The following is a 16,031-nucleotide window of genomic DNA, read 5'->3' on the forward strand; positions in this document are numbered from 1 at the left end:
TGACTATGCCGAGCCCTGTTTCACACTAAAAAAGCTTCTTCTGTTAGTCTTTGTTTGTTCCATTCAGTTGTGAGTTACAAGGTGTTAACAATGGAGGTCAATAAAGAGAAAATTCGGTACATTTAACACTTTTTCTTTTATAAATGCGAAAATGCAAATTCTGAATAACGTTTATGGTTCCGATATTGCAACAGTAAAATACGTGCAATTTATTTTTTTTTTATTTTTTTTTATTTCAAATTTTGTTTTTGTTTTATTGGCAGACTTATCTCACTTCTTAACTAGGCGAACCTAGCCAGAATTTTCACCTGCCCCCGGGCTTCTGAATGCCAAAGGGGGACTAGGCTCTGCGGAATGCACGTATCTGCATGCTCGTGCTGTTTTAGTCCTGACCGAGGAATTGTCGGACAATCGCGCAGGTGCTAAGGATGACCGACTTTTGGATGCCGGCCAATTCCTTCTCGATGTTCAACACCTTTAGCGCTTCCAGAAGTGTCTTCGGGATAATTCCAGTTCCAGAGAGAACGACTGGAACAATTCTTGGGACCTCCCTTAGCCCCCACAGTTCCTTGAGCTCCACGGCCAATGGTCGGTACTTGCAGATTTTGCGACCGTGGGTCTCCTCCAGATTCTGGTTCAGTGGAATAGCGACATCGATGATGGTGACTTTGCGGTCGCTCTTGTCGTAAACCATTATATTTGGGCGGTTGTGGTGGATCGAGAGGTCGGTCAGAACAGTGCGATCCCAGTACAGCTTAAAACGGTCATTTTCCAGGACAGGTGCAGGCAAGTACCGGTAGTTTGGTACGTTGTCTTCCAGTAGAGCACATTGGAGCGCCAGTTGTCGATGAACAATACGGGCCACGTTGTTGTGGCGCTCGGTGTAGGCTGCGTTGGCCAAAACGGGACAGCCTCCCATAATGTGCTCTATGTTTTCACCTGGTTGATGGCACATCCGGCAAATGTCATCAACGTCTTGATGCCAGACGTACCGCCTGCAGTTTCTCGTCGGCATTATCCTGTCCTGGATGGCTATCATGTCGGCTTCTACTACTGAAGAGAGTTCACCACGCGTTAGCCACAGATTAGATGCGGCCTTGTCGACGTGTGGCCGGTCCAGTTGATGGGGGTGGGCACCATGCACTGCCTTCTGCTTCCAAGCTGCAATCTTCTCCTCCACTGTCTGCAGATTGCAGTTGAGTTGGTACTCCGCTTGCGCCAAGTGCAGAGCGCTGTATCCTCTGTCGGCGGCGCAGACAGCCCGGTATAGCGCGTTTTGGTTGGCGCGTTCTGCGAAGTACTCGCGCAGTTGTCGTACCTGGGCAACACACAGTGCAGAAATGTCGACGATTCCAAGTCCCCCTTCTTTGCGTGGTAGTGAAACTCTCTCCAGTGCCGATTGAGGATGGTGCATTCCGGCCTCTTTGAATGCTTTCCTCATCCTCCTCTCAAGGTCCTCTAGGTTAGTTTTGCTCCATTTGACTACACCAAAACTGAAGGTCAGCAGGGGAACCGCGAATGTGTTGATCGCGCGTACCTTGTTCCCCGCGTTGAGGAAAGTCCTCAGGACACAGTTCACTCGACTCAAGAACTTGTCTCGCAGCTCCGTCTTGATGTCGGAGTGGCGAATCCCGGTGAGCTGTCGGAATCCAAGATATTTATAGGATTCGCCACGAACCATGTCTCTTATAAACTCGCCGTCATAGACCTCGTAGCCTCCGGATTCGGTAAGTTGTCCTTTCAGCAGGTGGACACAGCGACACTTGTCGAGGCCGAACTCCATACAGATGTCCCTGCTTATGTCTTCGACAACCCGGATAGCTACACCTAGACGCTGACGTGAATCAGCGTAGACCTTGAGATCGTCCATGTAAAAGGTATGGGTCACTTCTTCGTGGGCGCCGTCGCCATACCTTATTTTATAGCCATGACCGTTTCTATTGAGCGTCCTACTGAGGGGGTTCAGTGCCAGACAAAACCAAAGCGGGCTGAAAGAGTCGCCTTGGAATATCCCCCTCTTTATCTGCAGCGTTCTAGACTGCAACACATTTTCCCCATCACTGAGGTGCAGAGACGTACTCCACTGCCTCATCGCATGCTGCAGGAACCTAACGACGACGGGATCAATTTTGTAGAGCTCCAATACCCGGACGAGAAACGAGTGAGGTATGGAGTCATAAGCCTTCCTGTAATCGATGTAGGCCATACTTAGGTTCCGCTGGTTATATACCGCCTGGCCGACTATGGCTGCGTCGATGATGGCCTGGTCTTTGCAGCCATGCGTATTTTTCCTGCATCCTTTCTGCTCTTCTGCGATGATGTGATGCTGTTCGCAGTGAGCAGAAACTTTGGCGGTAATTATGCTGCTCAGTATTTTGTACAGACTCGATAGGCACGTTATCGGTCTGTACTTTGATGGGTTCAATGTGTTGCTGTCTTTCGGGAGGAGGAAGGTGACGCCACGGGTGGCGAATTCAGGAAGGTTGTGTGGGTCACGTAGCACCTTGTTGAAGCACTCAGCTATCTTTGGATGTGCGACGGTCAGCTTCTTGTGCCAAAAGTTCTGGACACCATCGGGGCCCGGTGCTGCCCAGTTCCTCAGGTACCGCGAGGCTTCGCGGACATCGTTCTCTCCGACGATGATAGCTGGCATCTCTCCAATTTCACCACAACTCTCCTCCTCCCGTCTTAACCACATTTGCCCGTCGCGATGTTCTACTGGGGTCTCCCAAATACCAGCCCAGAAGTTCGTCACATCGCTAATATCTGGCAAACCTTCGCGGTAGTCGGGCTTCTCGTCGCTAATGTGGTCGTAGAACGCCTTTTCGTTATCTCTGAACATCCGATTTTGTTCCTGGCGCTTTGCAGAGTCAGAGTAACGTTTCAGCCGTTTAGTTAGGACGCTCAATTGCTGTACCAATGTGTCGAGTTTTTCCGTCAGCTGGTGAGCTCCCAGCTGGCGAAGTTCAGTAGGCCGCACGATCACAGCAACTTGGCGACATAATTTCGCCGATCTGCTGCCTCTTTTGTACGCCATCAGTCTTCCAATTGCGGCGCGCTTGTTTAGGATCCGTTGCTCCAATCTCCTTCGCCATGGAGGCTCACGCCTTTCACGGAGATGTTGGAGCAGTCCGCCTCTTGGCCTAATACGGTATCCTAAACTTTTGGCGGTCGCCACAGCAGCACAGTAAACTTTCAGTTGCAGCTCCTCCATGTTCTCAGCATCAACCAAGTGCAGCGGAAGAACGTGCTCGTTCATGAGCTTTACTGCACTTGTCAGCCTGCGGGAATGCTGCAACTTCGGGATCCTGGGGCGCGACAAAGGGTCCGTGTCGCGGAACTGTGAGATCGCCTCGTCGTAATGGAAGACCAGATCGCGTAGTAGTTGTTGATCTGGCTGTGGATCTTCCGGCTCAGGGGGTTGTTGTACTGTGGCCTCCACTGGTGCTGATTCGCGTGCCCCACTCGCGAATGAATTGCTCAGCCGTACTGAACTTCGTCTCGACACATCGCTTGCTCTGCTTGTTCTGGAGCTTAGTTCTCTCTGCACCTGCTGCTTGATCTCGTCGACTTGCGTTTGGGAGAGCATATTGTTGCGTACAATCGCTCTACGCCTCGCGTTCATCGCGTTTTGGTCAAGCCTCCCGACGAACTCTGGATACGCTTCCTCGAACATTGCGAGTATTCGAGGGCGACCGCTCATGTCCGTCTCCAAAGCAGTGCAGATGTAATAGGCGCGGATCACGAATTCATTCATTTCATGTGTCCACATGATCCGTCGCCTAGTAGTACCCACAAGTGTGGACGACTGTCGTCTGACAGTCGCAACACGCCTCGTAGGCGCAGCGTTTCGTTGGTGATGTCGATGGCTGCTGTTTCCGTGTGGCGGTAGCTCTTCGGGTTGAACCCGGCTGGTGGCCCGCTCTTGCACATCGCCCTCCAGCCGCTGGCCGCTCGCTCTTACGCCCGTTCCAGGACCAGCTCCAGTTCGGGGACCCTCCTCGGGCGATCGCATTCTGAGTATTCTTCGTGAACGTAGCTCCATTTTCTGGGTGTATCTCCTTTGCCCGGGAGACAGCGGGTTGGCAAGGCCTCCATGACCCGGGAGGCCTTCCCCGGGAGAGATATAGCGCTCTGACTCGCTCGCACCCCCTCACTTAGCCACTTTCGACACCCGTTCTCGGAGCCAAGACCAGGTGTGTGTTTCCAGTTCACGCCCGATCTAAAAATGTCGTCATATGATCTTCGTGGAGGCGTGAGATAGGAACATTTGAGACCAACAGGTAGGCTCCTACCCTAGTGTTGATCCCCATTTGAGAACCAATTTAATTTTTTTTATTTATTTTTTGCCATTATTTTTTTAGTGCAATACATTAAATTAGGATCTCTACTGTCAATAAATGGAAGCGTTTGAAGCTAGCGATTGACCAGAAACGTCCAAAATTGGCCAACAGAAGAGGAGTTGTGTTCCATCAGGACAACGCAAGGCCTCACAATTCAGAGAGGATGTTTTTATGCACCCACCATATTGTGCGGACTTGGCACCAAGTGATTGCTACCTTTTTTCTCATTGCAAAATTTCCGGAGTGATGAGAAATTGGGATCAAGAAAAGGTTGAAAAAATCTATTGCTAGAGTTTTCCGCCAATAAGAACCAATACTTCTAAGATAGAGACATTATGAAGCTACCTTTAGAACGGCAACAAATTTACAACAATACGGTGCATATTTGACCCAAATCGGACAATCCGAAGCAGATTAAAAATAGTGATAAATTTCACCCAAAAATAATGGAATACTTTTTCCCCAACCTAATATTTTATTTTAAAATTTTTAGACGATTTTTATTTAGGCCCTTCTCAAAACTAAGGCTAGGTTCAAAAGGGGACCGATTATGCAAATTGTCCGTTTTGGTAATAAAGAATGCGTCTGCAAAATTTGAGCCATATAAAAAAAATCGATCTTCGAATTCAAAAAATGAATAAACTCGATATTTTTAGATATAAAATATTGTGTCTATTCTCCACATGATTATTATTTACAAATTTCCAAATTTTATTAATTCACTGATTTCGGTTTCTCACATTAAACTAATGAGTTATTAGGCCAATTACGTTTAATCACTGCAAATCATTGCAGAAAAGCACACACCCAAGCACGATCATGAATCACAGGTTTGATTTACTGCCCCGAGTCTCATCAATATTTCGTTTCGCCAGAGTTTTGGTACGTGCTAGCGAAGCATGATTTACGGGTCGATTGCCTGTTATGTACAGTACTGGCTCCGTCAGGCGTCAGGTTGTGAACAGGATGCTGGGACACAGCCCACTCTCCCCCGGAGGGCTATCACACTATTCATTGATTGAAGTCTAACGCCATCATTTCGATAGGTCCAGTATATCGTGTATCAATTAAATTGATTAAATCGATAAATACTTTAAACGATTCCTGGTTTCGCTGATAATCACAATAAGAGGATTCAAATGAGACGCCAACCGCTCTGGCCCGGCTGGAAAAAGTGATGCCTGTGTCAGCATTGCATTGGGAGGATCGCAATTTCGAGTATTGACGTTTCGGAATTTGAGCTGCATTATTCAGAGGGATGAACAAAGACCGGACAAACGGCTGCGATGACTGTTGTGACTAGCAACCGAAACGCCAAATGAAGCCTCAAAATTGAAAATTCTATTTTAGGCAATTTGGGAATGATTGGTTTTGATAATCATCATGTAGTCAATAGGCTCATGCCAAATTTTCAATATAGTCCGTCGTTTTATACTGGTTTATTTTGATTGCTATTTTCCATTTTGAGCATTATCACATTTCTCACCGAAAAATGTATTACACTTCTTTGAACGCTGTCTCACAACTGCATTCATTAATATGGCCATAGAAACTCCCCCGCCAAGAGATCTACATTTCTTTAACAAAGCCAGCGAGCGCAAAGTGTCATCACGCACAAAAGCTTCTATCTCCCGGCTGGATTATGAGTTCTGCCGGTATTTCTGAATATCTTGCTAAATAGTTCGCTTCGCCATGTTTAGACTCCCTGCCGTGTTGCCTAGCGCAACCTCTCAATTTCTTTGCACTACGAAAAACCCACACACCTCTCCTCTCCGCCTCGGCAGACTATCGTTGTCATCCCGTCAGAGTCGCTTTGGCTTAGTTTCACTCGTCGCCTTCAAACTTCTATCTTCATTTCGGAACAAACGGTACGGAATGATGGTAATGAGATTGCTGCACCGTTCGTCCACCTGCCCACATTCTTGGGCAGGAAAGTTCCTGATGCCGATGAGATCGTTCGTCCACCCGCCCACCAAGCTGCAGTTCCATCCTTTGTTGAAGTTGGCTTTCGAAAGGCTGCACCACTCGGAAAGCTGAAACACTTGCTCGGAGGAAAGTTAGCCCCGTATAGGAGCCAAACTAAAGCTCCACTAATACTTCCCCTATGGGTCTTGCAAGTATGCTTTATCAAACCGAAGCAACGGAGCATTAGTTTTTGGCTAAAGTTTTTCGGTTTGTAGTTTGGAGCAACAGTGGGTGCGTGTGGGTGAGTTTGTGTGTATATCTCTGCATGTGCAAAGAGGGCTCACTTTAATGCTGCAAATAATGCCATGAACTGAGTACACTTTAAATGAGTTTTTTTCTGATAATTTTGAAAACTTCTGGAAGTTTATGAGGCTCGGATTAGAATATTTTGTGCCACAGAATATTTTTCAATGCAATATGGCATTTTTCTTATGCTATTGGAGGTAGCTCCGAGCATCATTAAGCTATCTTGCTAATTTGACTCACTTCTTTGAGTAGCAAGTCAGTCATTACCGGTCAAAAACACATGTTTTTCGTTATACTCCCACCCAAAATAGTCCCGTTTTCGAACAAAAAAAGGAACCTACTATAGTACGACATCTGAAAAAACGCCCCCCTTCAACAATGTGATGAAAAGTGCCTCCATCAAGCATATCACTCAACTCATTCTCACCATCCACAAACACTTGCCACGTACCGACGCTACATTATGTTCCGTCGCGCACTCGGGGGAGTTTGCGAGCAGCTCGTCACAATTATTTTTAACTGCCAACCGCGAGCATTTACGCTTCTTGGGGCTTCCGCCGCGGCCGCAAACAATCCCGTTCGTTTGAAAGGCGCAAACGAAGCGTTCACCCACACACTCGAGACGGGATGTGGAGCATTAAGGCGCTCGAACGCGCGCCGCCTTCACTTCGGCTCCCATAGTTCCTCGTTTCAGGAAATGTTAGAGGACACATTATCATTTCTTCGTTTCATCGATATGGTGCCGGGGAGTAGCTTTGTCATTTGCGTGGTAAGTGGTGTTTGCATCCTTTTTGTTCCAGCAAGAGAGAGAGAGAGAGAGAGAGAGAGAGAGAGAAAGAAACACTTTATGAGGATACGTGTTTTGTAGTTAATGGAGACAAAAACAGTTTTTGTCGGGCAAATTAAAAGCTATCATGTGTACCAGACGAATTCAGCAACAGAACGGTAGATTACTCATAGAAGTATCCATAGGAAACAATTTTGTGTACAAGATGTGGTTTAAGTATTGATATGTTTACCTAGCACTGTTTAGATACTTTTCGAAAATGTCGTTCTAACGTTTGATAATTATAATTCAACTCGCGTAAGCCCAATTTTAACTTATCTGATCCAAAGGTATTCAAACTCATATGTTCCACGTTTCGTCACGCTCCTCAGTGATCAAAATAGCAACAGAATATAACACTGCTGAAATATGTCAAATGCAGATCTTTTCAACGAAAATAACACAATGCTACAAAAAATCAACTTTTCTTCTGTCCTGCCTTCTACCTATGATTATGAATAGTTTTAGGCGCAAAACTACTGTCGAGTAATGCAGAAATTGTTGTTTCATTTGTATGGCAGCCCCCCTCAAGGAGGGGGTGGTGAGTCTAACCGTCATAGAAACATTTATTGCACCCTAAAATCTCCACATGCCAAATTTGGTTTCATTTGCTTGAATTATTCTCGAGTAATGTAGAAATTTGTGTTTGATTTGTATGGGAGCCCCTCCATTAGAGAGGGTGGATAGAGAGTCCAACCACCATAGGGAAAATTCTTGCACCCTAAAACCTCAATATGCCTAATTTGGTTTCATTTGCTTGAATAATTCCCGAGTAATGTAGAAATTTGTGTTTAATTTGTATGGCAGCCCCCCACCCCCCTTGAGAAGGGGGGGAGGGGTCTCAAACTATCACGAAAACCTTCCCCGTCCCCAAAAACCCCTACATACCAATTTTCATATTGATTGGTTCAGTAGTTTCCGAGTCCATAAAAATCAGACAGACAGGAATCCATTTATATATATATATATAAAATTTTGGTAGTTTGAATATATGAGAAGAATTTAATTTTTGATTCATCCACTTAAAGTCATAAAATATCTTTCTAATAAAAAAATCCGAATTCATTCGGGAGGTGATATAAGATCATATTTGATGGAAAAATTCTTCTACACATATGTTCGAGTTATAGGACTTTTTGTACGCTACGGATACGATTCTGTTGCTCCCATTAGGAAGATGAGAAAATTTAGTGAAATTTTGTGAAACATCTAAATTAATGAATTTAAATAATGTTTTGGAAGGGAAAAACTTCAAAGTTAGTAATTTTTAATGTGTTACTATTAATTTTATCCTAAAAATTCATATTGAGCTTGATTGTTCCTATCATTGAAGCCTGAAGCTTTCTAACCGCTCTACAATTTGTTCTATGAAACCCAACCCCTATCTATCTCAATTCCGCTGCAATATCGATATAAACAATTCCTGGTTAAAATCCAAGCAGAATCTTCAAAAATCACAATTTAGAACCCACTGTACATATAAAAGTTTCCTCAATTTCACCTTAACGTTGAAAGGTGTACTTTTTCGTAAAATAAATCATATTTTAAATATTAAAAAAAAATTAATATAGGGTTGGGGAATAAGAAATGTCGTTTATCTGATCGAAATTTGACGCTTTATTTAACATACTTAAAATTATCCAATTTAAGTCAAATAAGCGCCGTTTTGTTCGCAAACTTGTTGCCATTTAGAAGGCAACATCATTATACCTCCCCCCCCCCCCCCTTATAAACCCCCTCCCCCTTCTCCTTATATCGTCAAGAGCGTTTTGCATGAACCGGAAGAGATGGTAATCACTTGAATCCAGGTCCGGACTATACGGTGGGTGCATTAGGATATCCCATCCGAGCTCCCGTAGCTTCTGGCGGGTCATCAAAGATGTGTGAGGCCGAGCGTTGTCCTGGTGGAAAACAACTCCATTCCTAATGATCATTTCCGGCCGCTTCTGATCGATCGCCTGCTTCAAACGGTCAAGCTGCTCATAGTAGAGAACCAAGTTGAGGGTCTGGCCATAGTTGAGTAGCTCATAGTGGATGATTCCCTTCCAATCCCACCAAAAACACAGCAAAACCTTCCTGGCCGTCAATCCGGGCTTGGCAATGGTTTGGGCCGGTTAACCGCGCTTCGACCACGACTTTTTTTCGTTTTAGGTTGTCGTACGTGATCACCATTCACCATCTTCTTCAAAAATGGGTCGAGTTCGTTCCGTTTCAGCAGTGCATCGCAGGCGTTGATTCGGTCTAAAAGATTTTTTTGCGTCAACTCGTGTGGCACCCATACATCCAGCTTTTTTTGGAATCCAATCTTCTGCAAATGGTTCCAAACGGTTTTATGGTCTATACCCAGTTCCTGGCCAATCGAACGAGTGCTCACATGCCCGTATTTGGATGATTTCAACGATTTTATCGGTTTCCACGACGATTGGCCTACCAGTACGGGGTGTATCTTCGACAGCCACTACACCAGAACGAAATCGATCAAACCAACGCTGAGCTGTGCGAATCGTTACAGTATCGGGTCCATAAACTACACGATTTTTTTCGGCCGCCTTTGTTGCAGTTTTACCTCGCAGGTAGTAAAAAACGTAAAATATGGCGAATTTCTTGCTTGGTGGACTCCATCTTTGACGCGCTATAACATGAGACTGAAAAGGACAATCACAACACTGTCAAAACGACACTTGTAGCACAGATTGTCGTCTTTAAATAGCCGTATAGTATGACCCGATGCGATAAGTACAACACAAGATATGTTTAAGTGTTGCCATATATTGACAATATACGACATTTATTTTTCCCCAACCCAACATAATCGAGTCCAAAATTGTATATAATCGAGTCTGTATATCAGGGACTCTCAAACTATTTTGGACAAGAGACCCCTTTTCCAGAATGAAGTGATACCATCGACCCCCAAAAACTTTGTGGTTGGTCAGTAAGTAAACTTGATATCCCCAAGGGGTCGATTTCGACCACTTTGAGAAACCCTGCTGTATATAATCGAGTCCGACCTGTATTTATTTCATCTCGTTTCATATGCTCCTATTTCTGCTAAGTAAGTTTGTTCAGTGTTATTTTAACAAGACAAGTTTTCTGTGTAATTTTATTAACGATAGTTAATTGAATGATTAAGCACGGACGGATTTTAATTTTAAATAAAAACCTGAACAAATTCACATATCTTACTGAATCACATAAACATGATTGTTTATTTTGATTGATCAGGCATGCGGGTGAGATTAGATTCAAGTAACTTAATTACTTAATTTGACTTTTTAATTTTAAAATTTCGATTACATAGAAGAGTTGCACTATGGATTTTTGGTTCAAATCTGGAACTGGTCATAGGAGGTATTCGGGACATGCTCGAAACATGTTTGGATGTGATCAACGAGGTTCTGGTCAATTATCCTATTAAATGAAACTTTTTGATTTCTGAGTAAGTAGAGATGGGGTCCGTATCTTCTGAACCCAACATCTAGTGGCGTCGAGTGAAGCTTTCGCACTCGGGGCGGAAGAGTCAATTTGCACTTCCAACCACCCACCAGTAAAGGAGAATCAATCATATTTATTCCATTTATTTTTATTCATTTAGTTCATTCTGCACCCCTAAAATCATGCACCCGGGGGCGGTTTTTTGTCACATGCGGGACTTGGAAACAATAAAGTAAAAAATAACAACTAACTAACAATACAATATTATTAAAGAGCCGGTATTTTCGTGAATCATGCGGGAAAGAGTCGGGAAGCATGCGGGAATTCAAAAATGGAAATTGAGTGGCCACCCTGAACGTATAGCCATATTGAAGGTATTACGCGCACAATAAAATTTGTAGCTGTTAATTTTTTCATGGAAATGAAAATTTATTGTGAAAAAATATAGGCGTTTTTGTCGAAAAAACGGTCACATTGTTGACGTAGGACGACTAAATTATTTTATTCAACTCGCTTGTTTATCACTTCGAGGATTATTTTAGGATGCATTGAAATATTAAAATGAACTCCTTACAAGAATGTTTCCAACTTTGTTTTGAAGTTGCGAACAAAATCGCACCTCGATCTTGCAATTCGTTCTAACCGGTATGTGCGATTTGCATTGAGAAAGACTATTACATTCTGTTTGGCTAAAGCCTGACTGTGCAATAATTCGCAAGCCTTGCTCTACTTTCACACTCAAGCCCGCGGCTTCACATATGTTTAGACTTAGTTCATGATGTTATGAATTGCATTCGCTATCGTCGTATTCTCGAGATTCAGCCATGCGACTGTTTTTTAGGGATCTGAGAGATGCTCCCATGAAATAAAATTAAAAAATCATCATAAAACCTGAGGCCTTGTTACGGCCCAGGCCAACCAAACAGGAAGAAAACACAAAATTTTGTGTTTTCTTCCTGTTTTAAACACTTTATTTATCACACAAAAAACTGCGCAAAGATCAATATAAACACTTAACATTATAATGAGTTCATATCTGTAAACGATAACGATCAACGTAACTATACATTAGCATACGGAAGAATTGTCAAACGATCATTGTACTTTACATTTCCCTCTGAAATTATTGCACATCTCATGTTTACGTAGGTCTTGAATAGCGAAAGTTCATTCACCTTTAGTATCTGAAATGACGATTTTCGCAGGTTTCTCAGTTTAAAAGTACGTTTTAGGGAAACATATTCCGGTCTGCACAACGACAGTACTCGACAGTAAAGTTCTCTACACCAAAAATTACCCTCGACTTGCATGTATTTGCAAAGCGGATTCCCCCAGGCACATTGATTTTGAAGTCCGTGTTAGGGAAACACAGCTCGGTGGGAACAAAAATACCCCCGACTTGCATGTATAATTGCAGAACGCATTTCCACAGCTACATCGATTTTGAAGTCTGTGTTGGGGAAACCGTAAATCGGGCCAATCGAAACTTGGCAGTTAGGGCGTTTAAATAACGCTTGACATTTTACAGTTATTCAATTGTTCATATCATGAAAAAAAACATTTTATTAATTGTGATAGACGCGTAGAAATATTTTTTATCAACTGATGCAAACATCTTTCCGATCTGTTAAGAAATGTTCGAGTTATAGGCATTCGAAATACTGGTAGGGTTAGCACACAAATGGGCAGAACAAATGTATGGGAAAAAAGAAAGTTCTTTCAGTTTTCATGAATTTAAACCGTTCAGAGATTAGCGAAGTTAATGTATAGCATATCAAACAAATCTTAGAGAATTTCCGATTCGATTGGTATGCAAATCATAAGAATTCGTTCACAGTGAAAATAGTTATTATCGTTAACTTTATTTCATAAAAACGTGACCTGTTTTCTGATTTGGCACCCTTCCTGAAAGACGTAGTTCTACGTCAAAAAAAAAAACAAGTCAATTAGAACGGAAACTTATTGATATGTCTTACATGTCATCTCAGCTCTACATGTCATTATATTATGCTGTCAAAAAAGTCCTGCGGTATTTTTTTTTTGAATTTTCATTTGTTCATTAAATTAGTTACAATCATCTGTTTTAAGTCAAATATGCGCCGTTTTGTTCGATGACTTGTTCCCAACGAGATGCCAACTTCATAATACCCCTGTTATAGAAGCTCGCTTCCTTATTGGCAAAAAACTCGGATAGCCAATTTTCACAGGCCTCTTTTGTGGCTAACTTCTGACTACCTAGCTCGTTCGCCATGGACAAAAACAGATGGTAGTCACTTGGTGCAAGGTCCGGGCTATACGGCGGATGCAAAAGAACCTCCCATCCGAGCTCCCGGAGCTTCTGGCGCGTCACCAAAGAAGTGTATGGCCTGGCGTTGTCCTGATGGAAGACAATGCGGCCTCTGTTTATCAAAGATTACCTCTTCTTCATGAGTGCTACCTTCAAGCGGTCCAGTTGATGGCAGTACAGGTCCGAATTGAGCGTTTGGCCATAGGGAAGCAGCTCATAATAGATTATTCCTTGACAATCCCACCAAACACACAGCAGAACCTTCCTGGCCGTTAATGAGGGCTTGTCCACCGTCTGAGCCGCTTCAGCGGGCTTCGACCACGACCGTTTGCGCTTCACGTTGTCGTAAGTAACCCACTTTTCATCGCCAGTCACCATCCGCTTCAGAAACGGGTCGATTTTGTTGCGATTCAGCAGCGATTCACATGCGTCGATACGGTCAAAGATGTTTTTTGCGTCAACGTGTGTGGCACCCATACATCGAGCTTCTTTGTGAATCCAAGCTTCTTCAAATGGTTAATAACGGTTTGATGACTTATCCCCAGCTCTTGGCCGATGCTACGGCTGCTACTATGCCGATCTTTCTCGGCTAATTCAGCGATTTTGTCGCAATTTTCGACGACATGCCTTCCGGAGCGTGGCGCATCTTCGACGACCTCTACACCAGAACGAAAACGTTGAAACCATTGAAACCATCGTTGTGTGGTGGAAATGGAAACTGTATCGGGTCCATAAACTGCACAAATTTTATTGGCAGCTTGAGATGCATTTTTGCCTTTGTCATAGTAGTACTGTAAAATATGTCGGATTTTCTCTTTATTTTGCTCCATATTTGCGACACTATAACTCACGAACGACTTAACCAAACAAAACACTGTCAAGGACTATATTATAGCTCGCAAAAATACCTTTCCAACAAGTTATAGTATGACTCGATACAATGAACACAACTAGAACTACGCGCTTACAACGACACCTCGCGGAAATACCGCAGGACTTTTTTGACAGCCTAATATTATCCAAGAATATGTTATACGCTGGCGGTCTAACTTATTAATGATCAATCTAAATTGTTTTTGACTAATAATAGCATTGAGCTGAATGAAATAAAAACATTTTTTTTTAGAATAATAAACGACTGTATTAATTATTTCATCCCTTCTCAATTGTTAGTGGTCCAACCACATATAAGTCTTTATAGATACTATCGTGTTCTATTCCGATTAACATATTTCATCAGCTTTTTTTCAAGTCCTTGGCTCGCGGTTTTGTCAAAAAATAGTTGAAGCACACTTGAACATCAATCTTTTCTTTTAGTCATAACTTATCCTTTTTTTCGTTTTACAGATTGATGAACTTACCGTATTGGAGCCAACCTCGGTAGTGTTAAGATTCTGCAAACGCAAGGTAAGAAAGTGCACACTTTGCACGTCGTCCTTTCACATCATAACGCCCGCACTTCGTTAGCAGTTAAATCCCGAACCGAAGCTCGCGTTTCTACTTTTAGATTGGTACTTCAATTTATTTCACGTTCTCGCAACAAGATTCAAATCGAATTGTTCAATAAAGAAGTGGATTATTCCGGAATGGGTCGTAAAGTATAGTCACTCTAATGGAGTGCATCAACGCTTTCGTAACAGGGAAGAGAGAGAGAGAGAGAGAGAGAGAGAGATAGAAAAAAAACTCACTTCCCTCTAAACTATCGCAAACATTATACGTACCCACTTATGGCATCGTTGCTGCGTTCGCAGCGGAACGGGAAACGCATCGCCAAGGAAACGTTCTGACGTCAAGTAAGATTTATCTGCGAAACTTGTTCGTTCCAGGAGACTGGCAATTTTTCTTATTCGGGAGCGAAATCCAGCTTCCGGCGCGAACCCGCAAAATCGTTATAAGCGAAAGCGAGCGGTGAAAAATTGAATAAAATCTCGAAAGTATTGGCTCGCTCTCTCCCCCTTTTGCTCTACTATATATATCAAGTTTTGCTACGTATATGAACACGTAGCGTCAGCAGGAAATGTGGAATCGAATATTTCATATGAATTTTCCGAAGTGGTATTTGGATGGAAATCGCCGAGAGAACGACAATACCAATGAAAGCGTTCCAGTTATTCCGATTAATATTTGTTGTTACTTGTTATCACTGTTTGCCACAACGATTCGATGAACAATCAGGAAAAACAGCGCCAAAGTAGCGAACTATTCTACGATTACAACTATGGATCCTTTTTTGGATTATCTTAAAACGAGTGCTTCTCTTTAGCGACAACCGGTGCAGTATATTTTTCTCATTACGCAACCCGGGTTCATTTCTACAGTGATTAATTTTATATTTCGTAGGTCTGACTTACATCATGCAGAACGCTGTAAGCCGAGATCTGCCCAACAACGCACTCTCGACATGTGTTTACCGAGAAGCGACTCCATTGTTTACCATTTGGCGCTACATGTCTAAGTTTTACATTCCACTCTACTGAGAAAAGGCGAAATTTACTCCAAGATGACGCCCCCAGCCTCTGACCCAGTCAGCCGAAAGAAATTAGTCTGCGCAGTACTTGCGAAATTTAATATAAATATGATGGGATGTAAAGCACCCGAAAACGCAAACCTGTTTTTTCGAACTACGGTTCAAAACCGACATCGAAGCGGAAGGGAATCCCCTATAAAAGACGACGCCTGGAAGCGTGCATCGTTCAACTCGAGATGAAATGAATCTCAAATGCTACTACTATGTAGCTCGTAGCAAGTAAACTTGCACACACACACCCACCACACGGACGCACGCCCCCTCGTGCATTCCGTATTATATGGAGTGCAAAAGGATGCAAAAGTTCATTTGCAGCTCATGAAGCATATTATATTCGGTACGCTTCATTCTGCGCTGCGATACATTCTGCTACAAAGTGCAGCGCTGCTGACTTCTCAAGCT

General features: G+C 43.2%; 1 protein-coding gene across 10 annotated transcripts in view; it reads left to right on the forward strand.

The window, feature by feature from the left end:
* Window positions 1–16,031, forward strand: part of LOC129765355 (uncharacterized) — a 180,440-nt gene that overhangs the window by 27,837 nt on the left and 136,572 nt on the right. For all 10 annotated transcript variants that reach the window (XM_055765577.1, XM_055765581.1, XM_055765575.1 and 7 more), the window contains one exon: window positions 14,450–14,509. In XM_055765577.1, the coding sequence (XP_055621552.1) occupies window positions 14,450–14,509 (60 nt within the window). The remainder of the gene's footprint in view (window positions 1–14,449; window positions 14,510–16,031) is intronic.

Source organism: Toxorhynchites rutilus, chromosome 2, assembly GCF_029784135.1.
Source record: "Toxorhynchites rutilus septentrionalis strain SRP chromosome 2, ASM2978413v1, whole genome shotgun sequence".
Classification (NCBI taxonomy): Eukaryota; Metazoa; Arthropoda; class Insecta; order Diptera; family Culicidae; genus Toxorhynchites; species Toxorhynchites rutilus.